The sequence below is a fragment of the Triturus cristatus genome, chromosome 4_2 (genome assembly GCF_964204655.1).
Source record: "Triturus cristatus chromosome 4_2, aTriCri1.1, whole genome shotgun sequence".
In the NCBI taxonomy this organism is placed as follows: domain Eukaryota; kingdom Metazoa; phylum Chordata; class Amphibia; order Caudata; family Salamandridae; genus Triturus; species Triturus cristatus.
In genome coordinates, this window is record NC_140586.1 from 708,687,592 (window position 1) to 708,711,752 (window position 24,161).

General features: G+C 41.3%; 1 protein-coding gene across 2 annotated transcripts in view; it reads left to right on the forward strand.

Moving 5' to 3' along the window:
- The window catches only part of YIPF1 (Yip1 domain family member 1), a 93,096-nt gene that overhangs the window by 60,549 nt on the left and 8,386 nt on the right, over positions 1 to 24,161 (forward strand). Inside the window, exons 3-10 of one of the 2 annotated variants that reach the window (XR_014960672.1) lie at positions 1,412 to 1,575; positions 5,091 to 5,171; positions 5,438 to 5,525; positions 5,605 to 5,721; positions 10,308 to 10,474; positions 13,014 to 13,196; positions 18,820 to 18,920; positions 19,578 to 19,705. Coding sequence is in view for 1 of the 2 variants with exons in the window: in XM_085602583.1 (XP_085458709.1) it covers positions 1,412 to 1,575; positions 5,091 to 5,171; positions 5,438 to 5,525; positions 5,605 to 5,721; positions 10,308 to 10,474; positions 13,014 to 13,196; positions 18,820 to 18,912 (893 nt within the window). In the remaining variant the exon portion in view is untranslated. The remainder of the gene's footprint in view (positions 1 to 1,411; positions 1,576 to 5,090; positions 5,172 to 5,437; positions 5,526 to 5,604; positions 5,722 to 10,307; positions 10,475 to 13,013; positions 13,197 to 18,819; positions 18,921 to 19,577; positions 19,706 to 24,161) is intronic. The other variant, XM_085602583.1, reaches the window with a different exon arrangement.

Sequence of the window (24,161 nt, forward strand, 5' to 3'; positions counted from 1 at the left end):
CCTCTCCCCCATAAACATGTGAGGGAGTGAAAAGTGCAAGGAAAACTGATTCCTTCGCTCATAGTTGGTGTCAATATGTGGCTCTGCTTTTTCACTTCCCGGGCAGCGAGAGGTGAGTACCAAGCTACCACCTACCAGTGCTCAGGATCAAACACTCGAAGTACTGGATCGAGTCTGGCACCTGGGTATGTATATTCTAAAGGGTACGGTGAGGAATCTGTGGTTAGACAGGGTATCTAGCAGGAAGAGATTCACCGAAGGTAAGTAACTTGTTCTTCTAGCCCTTTACATTTCTCTAGATCTCTTTTTCTTTCTTTACTCACTGTCTTTCTCTCATTTTTCAGGGTTGGTACACGACATCATTTATTTGGGAATCGGTGACAGATCGCATTTTAACTAAATGCTACTTCGTGTTATTGTGGTTTAGGATTGATGTAGATATTGAAGATGGTTGGTTTGACTTCTAAACTTGCTGCAAATTGTAATTCGCATGAAGGGAGTGAAGGATTAATTCAGGTTTTGTGGCATTGTCTTTTGTCCAACATAAGGTTTTCAATTTTCCATGGACGCGGTAAAATTGCAAAAAGTATGTGTCAGGCAACATTAATGCTAGTTGGGTGCCATGAGTGTATCGGGTTTGCTGACTATCAGATCTGTATTGCTTTCTAAAAGTGGCCATAGGTAAGAACACCTGCACGTCACACTGTTTGGTGACATGGTTAAAGGCTGTAGTCTTTATCATCTGAAATTCACATTTTAAAAAGAAATTAAGCCATTTTAGGAGTCTACTGAACAGTTTATCTGTCCACTACAACCTTATGGCTGATATAATTAGGGGCCACAGAAAGCATGATACGCAACAAGGCAAAGAAAGACCAAACCATCCGCTCTTCTTTTCTGCATGTCGAGCACACAGCCTTATGCACTCTTGTTCCCACAGTCTCTCTAAAACTGGTGCCTGTAGAATCTTGCAGAGATCTAATAGAGCCAATGTCAAGTTAATGTGCATTTCAGTTCAGGGTGGATTAGTGCATACACAGTTTTGATGAACTGTGATTGAGTACCTTGTTGTGCTAGACCATAATAATTAGGGGGTTCCTTTCAACAACAGAAAATATCCTTCCTTCCTAAAGTCCATATCGATCAATGCAATCATGGTTGTAACCAGTGAAAATAGTGCATGTTCCTCCTTCTTGATCAACTGCAGCTTCATTCCTCAGCTTATCTCGGTCACAGAAAAATGACATTTGTTATTCAGTGTAGATGTAGGCATATGTATGGGATGAAGGTGGCGTTGCCAAGCACCTTGGAAGAGCCTTTTTGTGTTATTTAGAAGAAATTGCCACTAACTGCTTATCACGTGAAAATGTCATTTTGGACTTTACAACAATTCTGCTGTGATTGTTTGTAGAATTCGATGCTGCTGCTAACTTGCTGGCTATAAACCCTGATGCCACCACAATCAGCATAGATGATCCAAGTGAAAAACCGAGGAATCAGCGTAGAGTCCCACGAGACACCAGACGGGATGAGGATGATGACCTCCTGGGGAATGATGTCTCTGATAAAACAGAGGTTAGACTTTCTTAACATATTCTAATTCCAAATGTCATGCATATGAAAGGTATTACCACTTGATCACCACACTCAGCCCGTACAGCCCCATCATGTATGTATTGAGCCGATATTCATCACAGGGAAAGGCTCTGAAAAAGCTTTTTATGCAGTGCTACCTTTGTACATTGCGCCTGCTCTGCATGGTAGTACTGTGTTCTCTTTCAGGACCAACATGTGACTTAAGACACCTGCTTAGATTGTCCTCAGAAGTGTTTGTACTGTTTTAAGCCACTGGGGTCAGTGCTTATTGTTTATTTGGTGGGTATTGTCTTTTACTCCAGTAATTTTGGAAAACGTTGTTTTACCGGATATTTCAGGGATATCTTGGATAGACCAGTGCACATCAATAGATCATCTAGCTGTGTCTAAGGCATCACCCTGTGATGACGCTTACATCAGAGGGAAGGCAAGGGAAGCCTTAATTAGCTCTTTGACAGAATTCCTGCCAAAATCGGACATCATTCAGGCATATATAAGCAAGAATAATGACTCCTTACAGTATCACAAGCCCCCTTTTGGGAAACACACTTGGAAAAACACTTCCCTTTAGAAATAAAGAGTCATACAATTAACCTCTGTAGTTACCACAGTGTGCTCACAAAACTGTTGTGCATTTTACTTGCTGGCTGGGGGACAGGATGTTAGCCAATCCCCATGTATGTATACCCCAGTCGGAAGTGACATTCTGGTTCCACACAAAACAGAAAAGCCCTTGAAATTACCCAGTTATGGTCCCCTATACATAACATTCATGTCCCTGCCATACAAACACAGTGCACACATCTGCTTGCATATTGCCATGCTAAACTTGGGTCTGTTTCTGTATAGGTGTGCAACATTTCTGCACCAAAGACATTGCAATCCAAAAAATGCATTTTGAATGGAAAGTGCAGCTGAATCAAAATGACTTATTCGTGATTGCTGACTCCCTCCCCCTCTCTCTATCTCTCTCATATTTTTATCGGTGTTTAATATATTTAGACTCGGTCACTGATATAACATCATAAAACGACATCAGTGTCTTTTCTGAGTAAAGAAAACACAGCTTTACAGTTCTTATCAGTGCTTTTGGTTTTTAAATTTCCCGATTCCCAATAATCTGCGTGGCCAATCTCCAGCTCCTTTGCCTTTGAATCAGACGTACACAGCCTTTGGCTATGCCCCCTTAACCAGCGGTGCAGGCACTGTGCCACTGCAGCAGCTGTAAATGGCTTTTCGCAGTGGGTACAGGGAAACAAGACTCCAGTGGCTGATTCCCTCCTCCCTTCGGACACTTTTTCTAGGATTAAGGATCAATGCCCAGAACCCCCTAAGGGCCATTTAATTTAGGACAAAGGGAAACATATGCTTGCTTCAAATTGTTTGTTTTTCAATTTTTGGATTCTAAAGTCCTATGCAGATCTGACTCTCTTGAAGGGCTAAAAATTGATAGTTGCAGTTTATGATTAAATATACCATAACATAGCATTGGCAATTGGATGAAACCCAACTATTTTCAATGAAGCAGTCAAAAACTGAGTTTTTTGTCATGTGTTCCCCTACATTATCCTAGAGATCTGGATTCTTTCCGTATTTACCTCCTCTGCTATGGTGAATGTTTTAACCCCGCACAGAAGTAATAACACTGGGGAGTCAGTATTGAGTGTCGGAGTATGAATTTTCATGTTATAACCGGAATAAGAAATGTGCCATTTTCTTTAAAATAAGATTATCAATCTAAAACAATAGTTCTCCGAAGCACAGTTGTTGGAGTAAAAATCAACTACACACCACACGAAGGGCCTGATTTAGAGCTTGGCGGATAGGTTACTCCGTCACAACGGTGACGGATATCCCGTCTGCCAAAATATAAATCCAATTGTCGGACGGGATATCAGTCACCATAGTGACGGAGTAACCTGTCCGCCAAGATCTAAATCAGGCCCTAACTCACTATGGTTAGGTTTGAAATACAAAGCTGATCCTTTGGCTGCAAATTTCACAGGATGCAGGAGGGCCATTTGCTCAAGACCTGAGAAAACGTTACTGTTGGGTGTGAGAAGGAAAGTTGCAAAGGCTGCTGGTCGAGGACAGAATTAATTGTAAATGCCTCCATTTATTGCACCGCTACCTTTGAAGGTACTGACCGGAATTGCCGTAATATTGTATACTATTTGCCTAGTAGAAACTTAAAACCCTCAGGCTCTGCCCTTGTTTCTTCTACCCTCCTTCTGCATTGTCTCAGTGGGTGCAAAGATTTTCCCCTATGTTATGTTAATTGGATTTGTAAAGGGCAACTTGTCACCCAAGGGGTATCCAGTTTCTGGAGCAGGTGTGTACGTAGTCTCCCCTATGGAGTTAAAGCTTGGAATTATTTTCCTGTGGCATTATGGCTTGAACCTTCTGCTAGCAGATGATCCTGTTTTCATATTCTTTCTCATCTCAAAGGTACTCACAATGTGGACTCCATCAGCACTTACAACCACGACGGCTTAAATTGGGCTATATGGGTAGCCTGCAACTCGCCCACAAGGATTCGGCTCATTAAGTCATCTCAGACATGGAGCAATGAAAAAAGGCTTTTGAGATGACCCAGATATTACCCTTTTGCATGGGACTTGCATTTTAAACCCTTCACCCTTAAAGATTGCCATTTAGGAATGATATCTGCTAACAGTACTTTATCCCTTGATTTAATTAGAATTATCTTGCAAACATTGCAGCTAATTGTTGTTATAAACACTTGAGGAACAAACAAGGTAGAAGAGGCATGATTGTGAAAGATTGTAACAGTCTGGATGCTCTTTCATAACTCACTGATATGTATACTTCTGTGAAAATACATAAGCTTTACAGAAAGAATCCAGATTCAGATGATAACTTGGATCCGATTCTGATTTTACTTGACACCACAACAGTAAAAAGTGTGGTCTGGAGTACGATCAGAAGCGAAAAGCGTTTTTGACTTCATCAAGTTGGGCAGTTGGCAGAGATCCTGCACAAGAGAGGGGACCTGTATAACCATGCATCGTGGGGATTTTGGTTTTTATCAGAGTTAAATTATTGGAAACCCATGCGGGCTGCCATATCAGCGGTTGTTTCCAATCTGCACCTTGTTGTTGGCGCGTCTCATTTTTAATAAGATCTGCATAAATATACAGTGACATCTTGACTTTGGGAGAAATTCATCAACAGGGAGATGTATTCATTAAAAAAACTGGGAAGTGTGCAGAATGTTAACATACCTATTATGATATCGGTTCTTGTACTGCATCTTTTGCTCACTTTGAAATTCAAAAGAGGGATATAGGATGTTTCCAAACTAGTTCTGTAGGAGCCGAAGCTCTGTTGCAAACTTTTTTCTTTGGGGAAAAAAAATTACAATGGCACATGCTTAGAGCGCTTTTTGTTCTGTAGTTGAGTTGATGAGTAGATTGGGTTTGAGCTCCCGGTCGGGGGTGCATATTTATTCAAAGTCTTCCTTTTGCTTGCAGTTGCTAGCTGGCCAAAAGAAGAGTGCTGCCTTTTGGACGTTTGAATATTACCAAACTTTCTTTGACGTGGACACTCGGCAGGTTTGTAAAGAGCTGCCATGCTTCACAAAGAGAATGGTTTGTTGTCTGCCTCTGGTCTCGGATTTCTCCCCTGCTGCTCCTGTAAAATTATTATCCTTAAGTTCTTTACCTAACTAACTCTTTTAATTGAAATTGCTCCCTTATTCCAACCTGTTATAATAGTGTTACTACAGCCTCTGCGTGCATGCCCACTCGTTTAAGTGGAGTAAGAATGTGAGCATTTGTGCCTGTCGAGATCACTCAACTGTTCATCCTTAATTTTGTAGGTTTTCGATAGAATAAAAGGCTCCCTTTTGCCAATACCTGGAAGAAACTTTGTAAGATTATATGTCCGGAGTAACCCTGATCTCTATGGTGAGCATGAAAAATCTTCACATTGCAGACATATTGATGTCTTTCAGGTATTTTGGCTCTAATAGAGTTTTCTTTTTAGGTCCCTTTTGGATATGTGCCACGCTGGTATTTGCTATTGCTATCAGTGGAAACATCTCAAACTATGTGAGCCATCAAGGCAAGCCAAATTACCATTATGTGCCTGAATTCAGAAAAGGTAAGCATTCCTCAATTACAGGCGTGTTTTGGTATGTTTAAGGTAATGACTTGATGGAGTGTTCTAGTGCTAAAGCATAGGATATAGGATAAAACAACTACTGCCTAAACCACGAATTCCTTAACCACGAAGCTTAAACACCAAACAATCCCAAACCACTACATTTTTAACGAGTTCCTAAACCACGAAAGAGACACCTTTATCTTTCTGTCAGTCTCAGCGGGTTCATGGTCTCTGTCTGCCTTTACATCTCCTTGCTTGCTACAGTGGGCAGCCCTCGCCTTGCTTCGATGCATGCAGCACTGGTAGCACGTGCCTTATTTATTACCCGAACTCTGCGCCATGCTTAGCACTGTATCTCACTGGCTGCTTAATCCTCAACTGGTTATCTGATTAGTGGCCTCTCCTGTGATCACCGATAAGAGGCGAGCAGCTAATGCCAGGCTGTAATCCAACCGAACATGCGCACAGAGCTGCCAGTCTTCCATGGCTAAAATCAATACGGCTATTTGCATAACAATGGCCCTTTCACAGAGCAGGAGCCGATCTCGTTTGCCATGGTGTGAAAAAGGACTGCAGCACAAGCCATGCAAGCAGCACTGGCAGTGATAGTGTGAAACAGGCTTTAAGTGCTTGCCAAGCGGTGGTACTTGGCATGAACATGGCAGCAGTCATTTGAACATCATTCGCTGGCACGGCGCAAGAATGGGTACAGTATTTGCCGTCAGGTGGGACTTGTTCACATGGGGTTAAAAGAGGTTGCAGTGTCTGCCGTGCAAGCGGCTCTGGCTGGCGCGGCGTGAAGGTTGCGTTGTCTGCCACGTAGGTGACACTCGATGTGATGGTGTACAGTAGGGCGTCAGTACTTCCCATGCGGGTTAGCCTGGGAAGTGTGAACAAAAACCGCAGTGTGCACAAGGTTTTATTGGACCGCCCGGATAAACTACTCTTTTAGAAGGACAAGGATTATACTGAGTCCATGTGCATGAGATAACGGATATATGATTAAACAACTACGTCTTCGATCATTCGTGGTTTAGCAAAGTCGTTGTTAATAATTGTCGTTAAGAATTGGTCGTTGGTCATGCATCGTTGTTCAGGTCAGTCGTTATTAAAACTTCGTTGTTAAAGATGTTTCCCAATAAAATAAAATGTGTGATCGGGAACCAATGCCATTTTTATTTACATATCTTATTGCAGTAGAAATGTCAAAGTACTTAGTACCTTTATTAATTTTACCTTACAGAAAGTTTACGTTAACAGACTAATACATCAAGACTGCTTGTATACTCTTTCAAATCACAAGTAAATCAGCAGATAATCCTTTTTTACTAGTTTCACATTTTTCATGAATCCAACCAAAATGACCAAACGCCTTCATTTAGAGTAGGTGGAGGGGGTCCGGATTTGTCTATTGGTTAGTGATGATTCTTCTTGGAGTTGGTCAGTGAATATGTGAGCCAAAACTGACTTAAAGAGACCTGTGAAAAACTCGGGTGTCGATCATTAAGGAGCCACGGAACGTGGGGCAAGATGTGTTTGGCCTGCATCACTTTGGAGTTCAGACACACAAACAGTGATGGGAGCAATGCTTGCAAGTAGCCTAAACAACTGGCAGCTGTTCCAGCCCATCATTTTTTCCTCCTCTGTGTGGCTCTAGACAGATGGTCCCCTTATGCAAATCAATACTGATCCTGCTAAATTCAAGATTCTATTCAAAACTGCTAACCAGAACCCCTGCCTGAAAGAAATACAAGCATAAGGCAGGCCTCTGCCTGGAGCATAAGTCTTAAAACTGAAGGAGTCTGCCCACTGGGGGCCTGAATTGTTCTTGAGGGGTCGGGAAGGGGAACATCAGGCGCTAGCCAAGAGTAGCATTTTTATCCCCTTAGAGAACATAGACCAGCATCTTCCTTAAAACAGTGCAGAGTTGTAGTGGAAGAAAACAGGGGGAGTGATCTACTCTGTAATGGGCCATCAGTGATGTCTTTTTACTGTCATCCCGTGGCGGAAAGTAAGTGTCAAAATGTGAAGGGGCGGGTGGACGCAACATAATCCCCAAAGTGCCTCCACCTATCTCATATAAAGGATTACACTGTGGATACTTTTCGGGAGTTCAGAATGTCACTAGTGTGTTGGGAATCATGTATTTAATTGCGTTTTGAAAAGGAATAACTTAACATAACTGCATGTTTGAATTGTTAAATATGTCCAGAGCTGCCAATTGTATTGAATAGTTATAAGAAAATATGTTTGTCATTCGGAAAGGCCTGGTTAGGTTCTTTTGTTTTACATGGGACTGCATTAAAACGTTTGAAATCTATTGGTATAGAGTGGCACAGTGGGTGAAAAATAAAGGGTTGAATTCCTACCCCAAGCCATTGCCAGTGGTCTAGATCAGTGGTTCTTAACCTGTGGTCCAGGGCTCCAGGAGGGCCTATTGTGGGGCTCTGCGACAGCTTTGAAAATGAAATATATGAACAGATTAATGAGTGTATATAAATAAAGAAGTAAAGTAGAAAGTTTTAAAATTTTGAAATGTTATGTTAATGTGTAAGGAATTTGAAATTGGAGGCTAAAAATTAAGTTGGTCTCCTCGAATTGATTTGTGGGAACACTGCAAAAGCATCAATATAGTATGGACGATGGTTGGCCTCAGTTGAATTTAAAAAAGCTACAACCTTCCCATTGAAATGTAACTTTTTTTTTTTTAAAGCTTGTTTGTTAATTCAATTAAATATTTTATCATTGGTGTATTTGTTTGAATGCTTGTTTCAGTTTTTGTGTGTATTGTTTTGAGCTTCAAATCATCAAAGTTACTTAAGCTGGGATCCCCGGGTCTCCAGATTCCAGTAATGATTAAGTGGGGGTCACTGGATTCCTGTAATGATTAAATGGGGGTACACAGACGTCAACAGATTAAGAACCACTGGTTTAGACTGTTTACAAAGATCCCTTTAAATAACTTTGTGTGCAATCACTGTGGAACTGCCAGACCTCTGTGCTGCCCGTACATAGAACTATTTCTCCAATTGCTTAATCTCTCTGTGCGGCCTCATAACTACTGAGTTGAGTTCAAGGTAGTTTTTGTCTTTTTTTAGCTATGCTTATTGACATTTACAGTATGCATCACAACAATACGTTAGTGGCGGACAGTTTGATGCTTAATTACCCACCACAAGGTTTCAGGAATCAAATATTATTTGATCCCATCTACCCTTTCTTCTTTCCATCAGTGGTGGCCCTCAGCACGTCAAAATTTCGCCATCCGTTTCTTCAGAGACATCATTTAAGAGCCCATGTAATGTTTAGTGCACATAGACTTTTGTCAACTTAGCTGCAGTTTTGACAACTACATTTCAGTGATATTTGTCATCATCATGTCTGTCGCACCAGCGTAGCATTAGCTTTTGATCATTACTTCTCTCTATAAAGAATGTTCAGATGGTTCAGCATTTACTGGTTTTACACCAAACGGTGCAGGACAGTGATGTTGATTTCTATGTTTTCAAAAAGATTAGGTTCTTCTTTCAGTAAGAGTCCTGATATCCACATCTCCATGAACCAGCAAGCGTGTGCTCCTATATTCAAAGTATCAGGAATATTCGCATTAGCACTGAAACCTCTCAACTAGAGGTCAGAAAAAATCCACACTCCACAGAAAATGTCTTTTCACTTGCAAGTTCAAGAAAATCATCACCTTCGGGTTGTCTGAAAAGCTATGAGCCCCTGCTGCATGATATGAAAAACCATAAGTGGACATTTAATCTGCCAAGTTCCCACTTACCACAACAAGAGTGCCTTATAACTTAAGTCGGAGGCTACCTGCAAACCTTTACTGTTAAGGACACACTTGCACTTCCTGGACATGCCTTGAAAGAGATTATCCCTAACCCAACTTAAGGTGGTCTGGGTCAAAATGCCAAGTCCAGAGTAACCATTAAATACTGAAAAACCTATGTAAAAAAAAATGAGTGTACTCTATGTTGACAGCCTGCTTCAATACTCTTGACAGAAAGGAAATGTTACAGTAATGAATGCAGTTAACGCAGAAATTGCATTCATAACCAAAATGTATTACGATGCTGCCACACTTTGGTTTTTGTGGACTGAAAGCAGCCTTCCCTAAAGGCAGGCAAGTATCTAGCCACACAGATAAGACTTGGGCAAGCCCTAGTAGCAAATATTGTTTTTAGAATATTAAGGCAAGAGGCAAACCTCCTTAGATTTCCTTACTTATAAACGGATAACTGAATAGTGCTTATGGTATAGCTTTGATTTTAGTAAGCACCATGCACAAACCGTAATTGGTTTCAGAAATATTGTTTAAAGTTAGTCTATGTAGAGTTATGTACTGTAATTTACGGACCTTCATCAAAACAGTGCATGTCTGATTAATGCCGGTACACCTTTACAAATGTGTGCAGATACATTGCAATTGACTATGATTCTGATACAAGTATAATATTTTTTGTTTGACATAAACTTTCCCCTCCAGGATGTTTTATGGTAAATGTACTCAGAATATTAGTCATTAAGTGTAAGATCTTGTGTTTTTACTGTAAATCTGTTTTTCTGTGCCTCAGTGTCCATCGCAGCAACTGCCATCTACTCCTACGCATGGCTTGTTCCACTGGCCCTCTGGGGGTTCCTCATGTGGAGAAACAGCAAAGTTATGAACATTGTCTCGTACTCCTTTCTGGAAATTGTTTGTGTCTATGGTTATTCACTTTTCATCTATATTCCAACTGCTGTAAGTATGACATACTTAGTAGACTTAAAATTCTTAATGTTTTTTTTTTCTTGACCAAGTAACAACTATTAACCATATTAAAATAGCAGCAGTGACTGGCATGTTCTTGAGCCTTTGCTGAGAGGGTACATCAGATGGACTTGAAATGGTCATCCCGTATACACTCACGTTAAAGGTGCAACAAGCTCCGTTTGATGACTGTCAAGACAGAATATAAGAAGGTCATTCAGCATAAATATAATACAGTGAGCTACAAATATACGTTAATAGTGCTAAATCCAAGACTGAATATGGGTCAAAACCAGTCACCTCATGTTTCTAGTTATAATCTATATCAATTTGCACTCACTCAAGTGTTTGATAGGGTAGAAAGGGATATTGAGTATGGGTGCCAACAACACACCACTTTTAGTCTTCAGTTCATTTTCCTTCTCTACAGCATATAGAATGCACGATCTGACAGTGGCAGAAACGAACAGATGTACCTGGTTTCAGACATATTTTAAGTGGAGGAGAAACCGCAGCACATTTGCACCAGATGACTGCTATCCAAGATAAAACTGCAAATTGAACTGTACCACCTGATAGATTTATATACCCAACCCTTGTAAAGAAAGTTAAATGAAAGTAACAGCAAATGAAAGAAGTGTTCCTGAAGATGTGTTTTAATAACACCCTATCACTGTTTGGTGAAAGAACTATGAAGGTTTGGGTTCATAGGTAAATGTCAACTGGTGTGGGATTCAAACATCATAATACATTTTATTTTTTAATTCTTTCAAAACCATTTATTAAACAAAGTGACACAGCAAGTTTACAAGACATTATATACAGGCATAAAGTATATTGCAGCAGAGGTTACCTCAGACACGTAGCTCATAAAATCGATACAGAGGAGTGATGTCATGGTAGCACTAGGGTAGTAAAATGAGCCATGGGAAGAGGCACAGCGAGTGAGGGAGAGAGGCTAATGGAGCAGAAGGGAAAGTGAGCGGGGAGCAAGCTACTCATTGACCATCGCCGGCGGCCGCCGCGGGCGAAGTGCAGGCGGCGATCGCGGGGGAGGTCGCAGGGCGCTGAGAGTTACGACTTAAGAGGTAAGACACAAGTGGACCCCATATGTCAATTGAGCGGGATTTTGCTGGCATTAGTTCCCAGAATTCAGACAGGAGAGTTTGACAACGCGAAGCATCCTCAAGCCAAGTGACGACCTTAGGTACAGGCCTGCGACCCCAGCACATGGAGACCCTACGCCGCGCAAGGACAAAAAGCATCGCAGTCAAGCGGCGTGTGGCATCTGGGCAAAATTTAACGAAGCCTAAGAGGCAGAGCAGGGAGTCAGGCTGGACCAGCGACGAGGTGATCTCAGAGATAGCGACACAGACCTCGCGCCAGTATGCAGAGATCTGGGGGCACAGCCAGGCAATGTGGGAGAAATCTGCCACTGGAGCAGAGCAGCGCAGACATCTATCATTGTGCAACTGAGCAGGAATCCTGTAAAGCTTATGTAAATACTTAAAATGAATAAGGCGCAAGCGGTAGTATGGGGAAAGGCATTTGATCTGATTGCACCACTAGAGCCAGCCTACTTGAGAGATTTCGACACCCAGGTCCTCACCCCACGGCACTCGCGCCCGGTCAGTAGAGATGGGAGATGCTGCCAGTGTAAGGGAAACATCATAATACATGACCGAGATGTGCCCATAAATAAATGGCCTCCTTCTGGAGTATTTACCAATGATGGCCACTGATTGTTAAACAAGTAGCTTATTCAGTATTTCATTAGGTGTGAAATGGCTAACTGGAGTAATTGGTAATTTTCTATTTTCCTGTACAATATGCTACTGCCTAGGGTGTTTGTAGTTGGTGAACCTGCTCTAATAAATCCTTGAAGCATATATATAACTGCACAAGTAAGAGGAAATTGAAGTCCTAATGTACATACTGTGCAACATGGCCCAAAATAAGGGCTCATTGTGGAAGTATTTTACTCACCACTGTGATTATTTTTGGGAGTAAAATTATTTCTTAGCACACAAATAATTCTCATTGTTAAAGGAAGTGTTCTTATTGGGCTTAAAATGTATTTGAATTTTTGATGTCCCTCTCCAAAGTGCCATCATTGAGTTTAGTACTTTGCTCAAATAAAAACCTGTGTTTTTGCACCAAAGCACCTCTTCTGACCAGACAACAAAGGAGTTCCTTTTCATCTGGGACGTTGCTACTGGTGATACTGGACTTATTTCTAGGGCAGTAGAGGTGGGAGCTTGTGTTGCAATGTGTGGGTCCGCTTCTTACAATTGTAATTTCATGTGAGTTTTGACCTTACTGTAGACAATGAAACAGACAGGTTGCCATATTTAACTGAAGAGTTGATGTCCAGCATTGAACTGAAATGAATAACTCAGTAAAGATTTAAACAACCAAAGTCAAATCTAGTTTTTTTTTTTTTTTGTTCTTGAGTTGTTCAATAAATGTGCCTCATTGCCTGTCCATATGTGTATACCGTACAGTAATATTATCTTATACCTTTTTCTAGTTGCTGTGGATTTTTCCATTTGAATCGATACGATGGATATTAGTTGTGCTTGCAATGTGCATTTCCGGGTCTGTATTGGTCCTGACCTTTTGGCCTGCTGTTCGAGATGACAACCGACGAATTGCGATTGGGACTGTAGTAACGATAGTGCTTCTTCATGCCCTACTTGCAGTTGGATGCAAGGTATGACTCTTATAATGTTTGTAAATATGCACATGTAAGTTTTAGAACTGGTTGTTATTGAGAAACATGACGTATTTCAAAACAAACTATATTCGGTTTGTAGTATTTAACATTTTCTTCTTAAAGAGTTAGTTAACTGACAAGTACCTTAAAGGTGCAAAACTATGCTTGGAACAAAACAGCGTGACAGCTTGCTGAGGAATTTGTTTTTTGTATGTACACGAATATGTAGTCCAATCAACAAGTTGCATTTATAAAGTTAAACACTTAAAATGTTTGGAAAATAGCTGTGCAGCAAGGTAATATAGAGACTCATTTTAAATAATACTGCTACAAGAAGTTAGTCTTGAACACCTGAAACCTCCTGGCTGAAGCATCATATATTATTCACACTTGCTGTGGGGGACTTGAAGTAGTCCAATTTGCAATTCATTTTCTGAGGTTCACTGTCTACCATACTGCATATCTTCCATCTGCTTTCATTAACAATGACTGCCCCTGTTTTAATAGCACTGGGTGATTCCTAGACCTCCGGTCCCGGACAGCACTCTCCCCAGCAACTCTGCCTCACCGCCGCAGCCTCAAGTCCACAGCTGCGCAGGGTTTGCACCTGCAGCTCGTCAGTTATCGTAATCTAAGTTCACTCGTATTTCATTACTGTGCTAGTATTTTTCAGTTTTCTGTTGCCTGCACTCCTGATTATTTCTCCTGTCGTGCGTATTCCTCTCTTTTCTTAACTGCTTAATTTGCCCGTTCATCAGCCCGGTTTTCCCACTGCTGCTGCGGCCCCTCCCACCCTGTCACAGCCTCCGTTCCCACCTCCCACCTTGAACCCCACCCCCTTCACCTACGTATCACGACCGCTGCGGGGGAGCTCGCATGATTCCTAGACCTCCTGTCCAGGACAGCACTCTCCCCAGCAGCTCCGCCTCACCGCCTCAGCCTCGAGTCCACAGCTGCGCAGGGTTCGCGCCTACAGCCCGCCAGTTATCGTAATCTGACTTCACTCGTATTTCATTACAGTGCTCGCTTTTTTCAGTTTTCTGTTGCCTGCACTCCTGATTATTTCTCCTGTTGTGCGTTTTCCTCCTTTCGGTTAACTGCTTAATTTGCTCGTTCCTCAGCCTGGTTTTCCTGCCGCTGTTGCCCCTGCGGCCCCTCCCACCCCATCACAGCCTCCGCTCCCACCTCGGATCCCGCTCCCCTCCCCTACTTATGACGACTCCGCACAGCGGGCGCGCCTAAGGCAAGCCCGTCTGCTCCCTGACCAGCGCCAGGAACCCTGGTTCTCTCAGGCTCCACCATATACGACTCATCCACCCTCCACACACTCAATCCCGGATGACACGCCGGCTGCGCAGTATACTCAACGAACACCACCCATGGACAGTTCTCATGCAGACCCTGCCACAGATCCTTCACTAGCGACAAAACTCCCACAGCTGCCGAAGGCCCGCCTGATGCCCGCTCCGCAGGACACCTGACTTGCATCCTCCTCAAAGTGCGCTCCCTGCCCAATGTCGCCTTCTTCACGGAAACCTGGACGAACACCCCCTCAGGCCCTGACATCGCCTCGGCCATCCCTGACGGCTACAAGACCCAGAAACACTTTGTGTTTCGTGTCAATAAAGACATTTGTTGGCTGAAGAATGTGGTTGTCTGACATGTGCTCAGTGGGTTTGCCAACCTAATTGGCTGTTGGAGGCTAATACTCGGACTATACAAACAGACCCTTTACTCACAGTCATGGCATTCTCTTTTCACAAGAAGGGGTTACCTTTGGAGACAATGCAGCATGAAATCTATTCACCTCCTGATTCTCTTCTTTATAAGTGAACGAGGTGAAAAATGGGACTGAAAATCATATAAATATTGTAAAAATTTTAATAATGAATTACACTCTTGAAAATATCGTTTTTAGTTTGATTGCTTTTAAATCATTTTATGGTTGTGAAATACCAAATAAAGGCCTTTTTGACTGACAGTCCCTTGATGTACACATCAGTCAATTGAGAGGCTTGGGTTCCGAAGTCAGCACTTGGATTTGCCTCCAGAAGACCTTCGAGCCCAGCAGGTAAAATATCCCTGAATGTGTTTCTGCAAGGTTTTTCTGTGTAGGGCCATTCTAGAGATATCATTCTTCAAGTCTTCATTCCTTAACCCCTTCATTGCCTGTATTACCGTGTCGTAAAATGCACAGGAATGCATTGACACCCTCGTGTTGAAAGACTGTATGTGACTACTGATTTATTCTACTTGGTGCATCTAGCAGATTTTTAGTTGGTGTACATTTATATTGGTTTTCATACATACATCAATAGAGATGGAAGAGGAAACAATGTTAAGCATATAATAATGACGTTCACAGTCTTCTGAAATGATTGTATTGGTACAGTCTCACGACACATGCCATTTCACAGAAAGGACAATGTGGCAAGCAGGCACAGCTGGGGTCTGTTAGTGAATTCTGCGTGTTAGTGAATGGTAAACATTCTTATGGTTATAATTCCATGCGGCTGCAACCACAACCAATTGGAGTGTATTTTTCATGGAGGTTTCTTATCTGGGCCATATGCATTAATATTTAGTTCCAATTTGCAAAGGTATCTCTTGTTCTTCGCCTTCCTCTGATGATATGAATGTGCTTCATTCTCAGCTGTTGCCCATTTCATTAACTGTATTCACCAAAGGAGGTTGTTGTGACTTCCATGTGATTGCTTTGATAGCATCAGATCTAGACCTGCAAGAGGCTATCGACTCTAGTGCAAACACCTCTCCTACCTTCAGGGTAGCGATGGGAGTGGTCGCCTCCACCCAAAACGTGTTTAGCAAAGAGCAGGATCAAACCATATGGAAGAATTCAGCTTCATATGGTGTGCTTCGAAAGTTGATCATATATGATCTCCCAGGTACATGTGATGTGATCATTAACATGTGATGTGTATAATTAAATTGCAGGAGTTTGACCTTTGCATACCTCAGGACCATTGTCCCATACCCAAGAACTGTTAATCCATTTTTGATAATCCATTCTTTTAGAGTTCCCTACCCAGTTCTCCCTCACATTTACTCCTCCATGCTCCCATGTCTGGCTGAATGGATTCTCTGATGGCTCACTAAAAGGGATGTAATCAGTTTCCCCATGCCGCTAAGAGTGAACATACTAATTTTTATATATAGCAGCTAAAGTGGTGTTGAACACATTCGATCAAGGTGACCCTTTGTTTTTCAGGTCACTATTGCTGCATGCTCTTTTGAAGATTAATTTACATGAAATCAACCGCTCACTCCTGGCAGTGTAATATTGGTTTATATGACAGTCTACCTTTTGAATTCATACATTAATGTGACTTCAAATTAATTTTTTTTTTTTATTTCACCTTTTTTGTAGTCGTCTCTTCTGTCTCTTCTGTTAATACGTTCAGAGTTGTAAGGTTAGTTGATGACCCACTTGCTCTATTTTCGAAGTTTATGTAGGTCTTTCAACATCATCTGGAGATTTTGTCTGAAGTGGTACCCGGCTTTCATATTTTTTGGTTAATTTCATTGCCATTATTCTTGTCACATTCAGAATTATCAGCCTAACACTCCTTACATTAAAAGGTTGTTTGGTACTCTGAGGTTCATACCAGTGACACTACAACAGCAAAATACTTTTTTAGGTCTAGCCTGGGCAGCACATGCGCTGCTCTGCGAGGCATGCTGTATTCAGGTAGGGACTTGAAGCTCCGCCAACTCTCCGCCTATATTTTTCATTGGCTTGTCATTGCCCACTGTAAAATGTGGCTGTTCATTGGTCAAAAGGCTTAGTAGTCCCTCCTTAGTACTGCCTTGTCTCATTTTGTAACTCCCATGGTGACACCCCCTGTTTCGTGTGTTACTCAGTAGGCTTTAATTACAGCCTCCGAGCACTATTTACTCAAATAGCTTTGTCGTGCCTGCTGTTGCAGGCAGGACACACTTTCTCCTAATGCTTTAAAAAAATAATAATAGCACAGCGCTGGCATTTGCAATGCAATAGGTCTCCATTTGCGAGAGTTTAAGGTATTGTCATAAATGGCATTGCCTTTTATTGAGCTGTTTTAAAAACAACACATAAATAAAATGCATTGTCATTTACAATATCAATAGCTCAAACTCTTGCGAGACCTATTGCATTGCGAATGCTTGTTTTTATGTTTCTTTGAGTCCATGTGGTAAGGCTGAGACAAACCTAGGAATCTTTAGTTGACATATAATATATCTATCCTAGTACTACCAAGAGGCAATTAAACTATAACCTACAAATCCTTGACCACTTTGGACAATAGGAAAGGATACAACGTCACCATTCTTTGCAAACGTCATGCAATACAATGCTACAAAGTGCCGACTTGGAGAGCTGCACGCTTTTTAGCGTAAGCCAAGACCATTTGATGTATAATACACATAGAGGCGCTTTCAGCCAGCACTCCATCCATTGGTATGTTGTTGTATCATTCACATCTTTCTTCTGCCCACTACAGCATGCAGCCCACTCTAGCCATTGGCTCGTTGTGAGTTATGGCATTTTGCCTTTTTAGAAGGAGCACATCCACTCACAATGTAGTTCCTTCATTGCCAGGAATGTGGTAATAAGTGCTTTAAGAGACCGAAATATATTTTCGCTTGTTGCCACTATATTTTTCTTTTTTTTCTACATTGATGAGGATGCGAGAGCGTCCCTGACAATAAACATTTGCAAAGACCAGGGCAAAAGCTAAAAAACTGACCTCCAGCCCTGGACCTACTGGCTTTGCCAGTGATTGTTTCTTTCGGCATCACTACTTGTTTCCAGGCCTTCGTTGATTTTTATTTTCATCTCTCCTACTGCTTCATCTCATCATAATTGCGACTGAAAAATATGGCCTGTAAATACATGGATAAGCGACGCTGCAAAATGTTACTAACCGGTGCCAATTGTTTTGTAGCCTGTCCTCTTTCATCGACTCGTCTCGCGCCCAACCGGACTTTTGGCGTTTTTAAGTCTCTTTGTGTGTTCACAAGGAGCAGGAGTGCGACAAAAAGGATTATGTGAAAGCCAAAGGGAGACCGGGGTTATGTTAATGACGCTCGGGGTCTCAATAGGTCTAATGAAATGCTCCGCTTATTATGAATGAGTTCAAGGGGTTGTCCCGACCCATCCACAGTCCTTTAGAATAAGGCCGTGCATGGCCACCTGCAAGAGACGAGGTGTAAAACAAGTGTTAAATGTAAATAGTTAATTCCCTATTCTACATATAACTTAATAAAAGTCAAATGGCAGACAAGGTACATGGAAATGTATGGCCTCGGATTGGCAAATTGCCAAAGAGGCTAGAAAAAAATAAATGAGGGAAGGTTCCTTAAAGTAAAGTTTTGCATGTCCCATTCTAAAACGTGGTAATTCAAATACCATAAAAACTATATACGTGTCCAGGTTATTCACTTCCTTTGTTGTTTCATCTCGTTTAATATGAATTAATCACAGCATCTGGCCTTTCATATCAATTCCCTTGCATATACGCCTTTGTTTTCTGTGTGCGAACATTTGTTTAATTTATTTTTTCCTTTGGATTAATGTGTGTTTCCTTGTATTATATTCTGTTTGTATCTGATTTCCTAGGCATATTTTTTTGATACACCAGAGAAGAGTCATGTCACACCTACGCCTCCCCATATTCAAACGCCATCTAAGACGACAACAAAGGCTCAGTGAATGTCGAGGTAAAGATATGCATCATTTTAACCTCATAATATTTCTGTTCTATCATTGTTGTGTCTCTCAACCTTTTTCAAGTTTTCCTGGCTCCTGTCATCTTTTTGTTAGCAATTACCCCTGTTATTCTGTAGCTGGTTGGAGTTTCTTTGGGAAATCTTTCTCACCACCCCATCTGAAAGAAATTCTGTGACTGCTGCCTACTGCAGATATCCCACCTAACTCCCCCTTTAAGTCACTGCTTCTACAAGTACCGCCTGTTAAATTCCTATAACAAATGAAGTGTTTCACTTGGATTTCATGTGTATTATAAGAGACCTACTGATGTAAGAGCAGTGGATGTGTGTGTGCCCATGATTACCTGAAGACAAGCGGACTAAATGAAAGCTCTTGAAGAGACACATAGTAGGCAAAACATAGGAGGGATCCTGAGGCAGGGCGTGGGATCAATACAGAGAAGAGATGTGACAGAGTTGAAGGACAGTGAAAGTGATGTGGAGACTTGGCAGGGAAGGGAGTAACAGTGGGGCCAGAAGAAACATTGAGATATGGAATGTGGCATTGAAATACATATTGTCTATTTACTGGCCAAGGCCGTCTGTCAAACACCTTTTCTTAAATATTTTAGGACTGATGTTATGTTTTCGTTTATTTGTTTTATAAAGTGCATCTATCAACCCAGTGAGGCATTCTGGAACTAAAGCCGGTCACAAACCGATTCACATTGCAGCTATAGGTTGTCAAATTCCAGTTGACAACCTATAGCCTTCAGTCTCCTCCTGAATCTCAAGAGGTATGATTCATACTTGAGTGAGTCTCGGAACAAGTTCTGTTTTCGTCAGCTTTTGAAGCACATTTTTTGTTATTTCTTGAAGTGTGTTGGAAACAAATACTTTAATATAATCAAAATAAATCTACACTAGGTGATGCAATTTTCATCTGTTCACTGTATAGTTTTATTAGTAAAACTGTATATCTGTGCAAATGCAATAATAATTTTAATTGAAAATGTGTTGTCTGCAATGACAGTGTCCTACCACATCATGCATACTCCACTTTATGCCACTCCGTTCTGCACCAGTCCATGTTACTGTACTCTGCTCTGCACCACTCCGCTTAACACCACTCCATGTCACTGAACTCTGCACCACTCCACTCTACCCCACTGCACTGTACGCCTCTCTTCTCTACCCTATACCACTCTATGCCAATGCACTCTTTGCCCCTCTGCTCTTCACCACTGCACTCTACACCACTCCAGTCTAAGCGACACCAACCTACTCTGCACAACTTCACTCTATGCCACTTAGCAACACTGCACTCTACGCCAGTACCCTCTTCACTAATCCAACCTGGGCCACACTAATCTACTCTGCAAAACTCCACTCTACGCCACTGTACTCTATGGCAATACACTCTACACTAATGCACTTTACTCTGTAACACTCAACTCTGTGCCCCTGCACTCTATGCCAATCAACTGTACGCCACTGTAATCTACCCTGCACTCTATGCCACTGTACTCTACGCCACTCTATGCAACGGCACTCTACCCTGCACCACTCCGCCCTATGCCACTTCACTCTACACTGAAACAATCCACTGCACTCTGCTTACTCTACTCTTAACCACTGCACTCTACGCCACTGCACTCTGCTTTACTGTACTCTACGCCACTGGTCTCTATGCCACTCTACTCCACTCTACACCACTGCACGTTGACACTCTACGTACTCTGCAACACTGCACTCTTCGCCAATGAACTCTGCGCTACTCCACTCTACTCTGTGCCACTGCACTCTACGGAACTATACTCTACTGTGCACCACTCTAACAGACTCTACCCTGCACCACTCTGCATCACTGCATTCTATGCCACTCAACTCTACGCCACTACTCTGCATTACTCAACGCTATAAAATGTGTAATTAACCTTTAATGTTACATTTGTATTTTTGCCCTTCTCAGGCTAGAAACCCATTTTAGGTGAGCTTTAAGCCTGACATAGGCAAACATACTTACTCTGAACTAAACCATTTTGCCTCTCCCCCTATAATCTTGGATGCTGTGTTAATGAATACGTATCACATTTGTCGCTCACGTATATAACAAAGTGCTATCACAAGTGTTACTGCAGCAGAACAAACTAGGGTGCAATCTGCCATAGATAAATCTAATAGACATGGAATGCTTTTAGCTTGTCACCTGCAGTAAAAAATAAGAAAACAAACTAATAATAAAGTACCTGAATTTTCACAGGTTCTGTGGGTTTTACACATACATCCTCTCCTTTATATATCAAAAATATGTATAAAATAGCCTGATAGCCTCTATTAATGGAACATTAACCTCCTACTTAGTTAAGTCATTTGTGTTCCTCTTTAGTGGTTACTGGTTATTAATGTTGTTCTCTCAAAAACATAATAAAAAATAAGACCCACCCCATCATGGAGGCTGGCCTTCACTTGCACCAGGGGATGTTAGACAGTCTCATCCAGACCGCTTATGTGGAGGCATCTTTTGTATGTGGATGGACATGAAGAAATAAAATTGTATTTAGATGTGGCAAAAAGGATACTTTATTAACAGTTATCCCTATATATTACATGGGAAAAACACACTAGGAGTGGGGTTTGTGGTAGTAATTAGGATACATCCCTAACGTCCTATAGGTCAGCATGGTTCAGTCTTACCCAATGTGTGTCGCCATCAATAGTCTTTCTACAAAACGTGCATGACCCTTACCTATTGTTTGTCCTACCATATTGTAACATGTAGACTACACTGTCTCTTTTACAATTAGTAAGTACATGTTGTTCCCAGCTGTTTTAAGTCACAAGTCTAGTGGGTTTGGTTTGACTACATATACTGCAATTACTGCAAGCGTAATGGCCCATTCTTTCTTTTTTCCTGTTTTTTCAGACTAATGGAAAAAATTGACAATCATTCTTTGGTTGTTCCTACACCACTCAGCGGAGCTTTGTAGGTTAGGACAAAGAATAGGGATGGGTCATATAAGTCCCGAAGAAGACCTAGTAGGCACCTCAAATAACTTGTTAGGTCTCGTCTAGGCAGTGCATGTGCTGTCTCTTCGAGACATGCTGTATCTAGACTATGGGCTTTAAGCACCGTGCCTTTTTTTTAATTGGCTCCATTTACTGTCCTTCCTGAATGCCTGCTTTTCATTGGTTAATATGCTTAGTAGTCCCTCCATTTCTACTGTTGAAACCTCACATGAGGACTGCCCCTGTTACATGTGCTCTTACTCGTCATGTTAATTTAAGATACTTGGAGAACAGTCTTTTCTTTTTGTTGGCCTGTCTCTGCTTGTGTGCGTTATCTTTACTTCATGCAGGCTGAAAGGTTCCGCTTCACGGCCGTCGCGAGTTCCGCACACGCTTTGGTCATTGTTATTTTTCTTTTTCTAAACTTTTACATGATTCGCGCAATGTTACTTTTATTTTTTTAAACATTTTGGAGATGCTCAGCAGCCGCCCGCGTTCTGCACGCTCTTCGCGCAATGCTATGTTTCTTTATCTAAACTTTTACACGCTTCACGTGATGTTACTATGTTTTTTTAAACATATTAGAGCTGCTCAGCACGGCGCCGGTTTTATTCTAGGTTCCAGTGTTGGTGCTTTCAACGTGGTTCTAGCGAACCGCCGTGCAACTGAACAGTGTTTGGTGCATAAAACTGACTTCAGCCACCCGGACTGTACTCTAGCTTTGAATACGACACTGCTCCGATGCCATCAGGGAAGTGACGCCTCAACTTCAGATTACTATCCTTTTCCTTTAAACTGGATTCCTGGTCTGAAGCCCAAAGTAAAAGGTCAGAGTTCAAACCTTTACTAAACTGGTCTGCGGCTTTTATTTTTTATTCTTATGTCACATAAACCTAAACGTGCATCAGAGCCACAAACAAAATGTGAGGCATACGCCTGGAATAATTTGTAGTCATGGCTAACCCTCATAAATGACTTGAATTCTCGGTTTAAAGCACTACAAACAAAAATAAATACTGATTGCATTTCCAATAGCTTGTCATATATTGTAGTTTGGACCATGGTATTTAATTCAGACTCTTTTCTAGGAACTACAATTATCATTGCATCCAAGATGTTAACTGCTGTGTTACTAATTAACAATAGCCAATGCCTGGTACACTTCGATGAAATGTATGACCATTACTTCCTGAATATTAAGTCCTCTGATAAACATTCTGGGTTGGTTAGCTATAATCAAGTGCTTACTGCAGATTTGTTATTGAGGTATTCGGTCATTCTGTCTCCATGTAGTGCCATCTTAATTTGATCCTTCCTGAATCAAATTAACTTTATCTAAAAAACTTTAAATTAGACATGCAAGATTTTACAGTGGCAACTTTATTTGGATAAATTCTTCTTGCGGATCCCCTTAGTTGATCTTAGGGGTTCAGGGAGCAATGCAGTGGGCAGCAGATAGAAAGCAGTGTTTGTGATTCTGTGCTTATGCCTGTATTTTTATATGACAATTCACATGTGAAAATGGCAAATATATTATAGTTCTGGGAAGAGGTCTATTTTCTTTAAATAGAAAGGACATGTGCTGCTCTTAAATGATGTGACTAACATATCAGTGGGGTGCAGATGCTAATCAGTTAAATCTGGTTTAAACAACCTAGATTAGAGGCATCCGATTAAAGAAACCGAGTCAGTGTGTAACGGTCTAAGAATATCTAGAAAGTTCAGAATTCTACCTTTTTTTCGTTTTCAAGACATGAATTGGTGTAATCGATCACTTATTTGTTTTATGCTTCTAACGGCCGGGTGTATCTGTGCCCTAGTATTTAAGGATTCGTTTTGATTGTAATGTTTTTATTTATTCAACAGTAAAACATGTTTACTGATAGAGAACATCTCACTTATTTTTGTCACATTCTTAGCCTACCACCATTCATATTGAGTTAATTTATTTCTTTTGACTGAACCACGCAACTGAATTCCTTAAATTACTCAGAAAATACATTATTACAAATAGCAATTTGCGAATACTACTTTTGTGCAAGATTTGTGCCAAGGGTAAAGTACTAAACATGTTTGTGGCGGGCATAATATACATTTTGATGCAACCGTAATGCATTGAATCTATCTCATCAAAGAATATCCTACTATTGGAGAGAGGTATTTCCAAATGGTTTGAGGGTGTTCTTGGGTGGGTCCATCTTTAAAGGTTGGTAAACACAGACAATCTTTGAAAACAATTACACA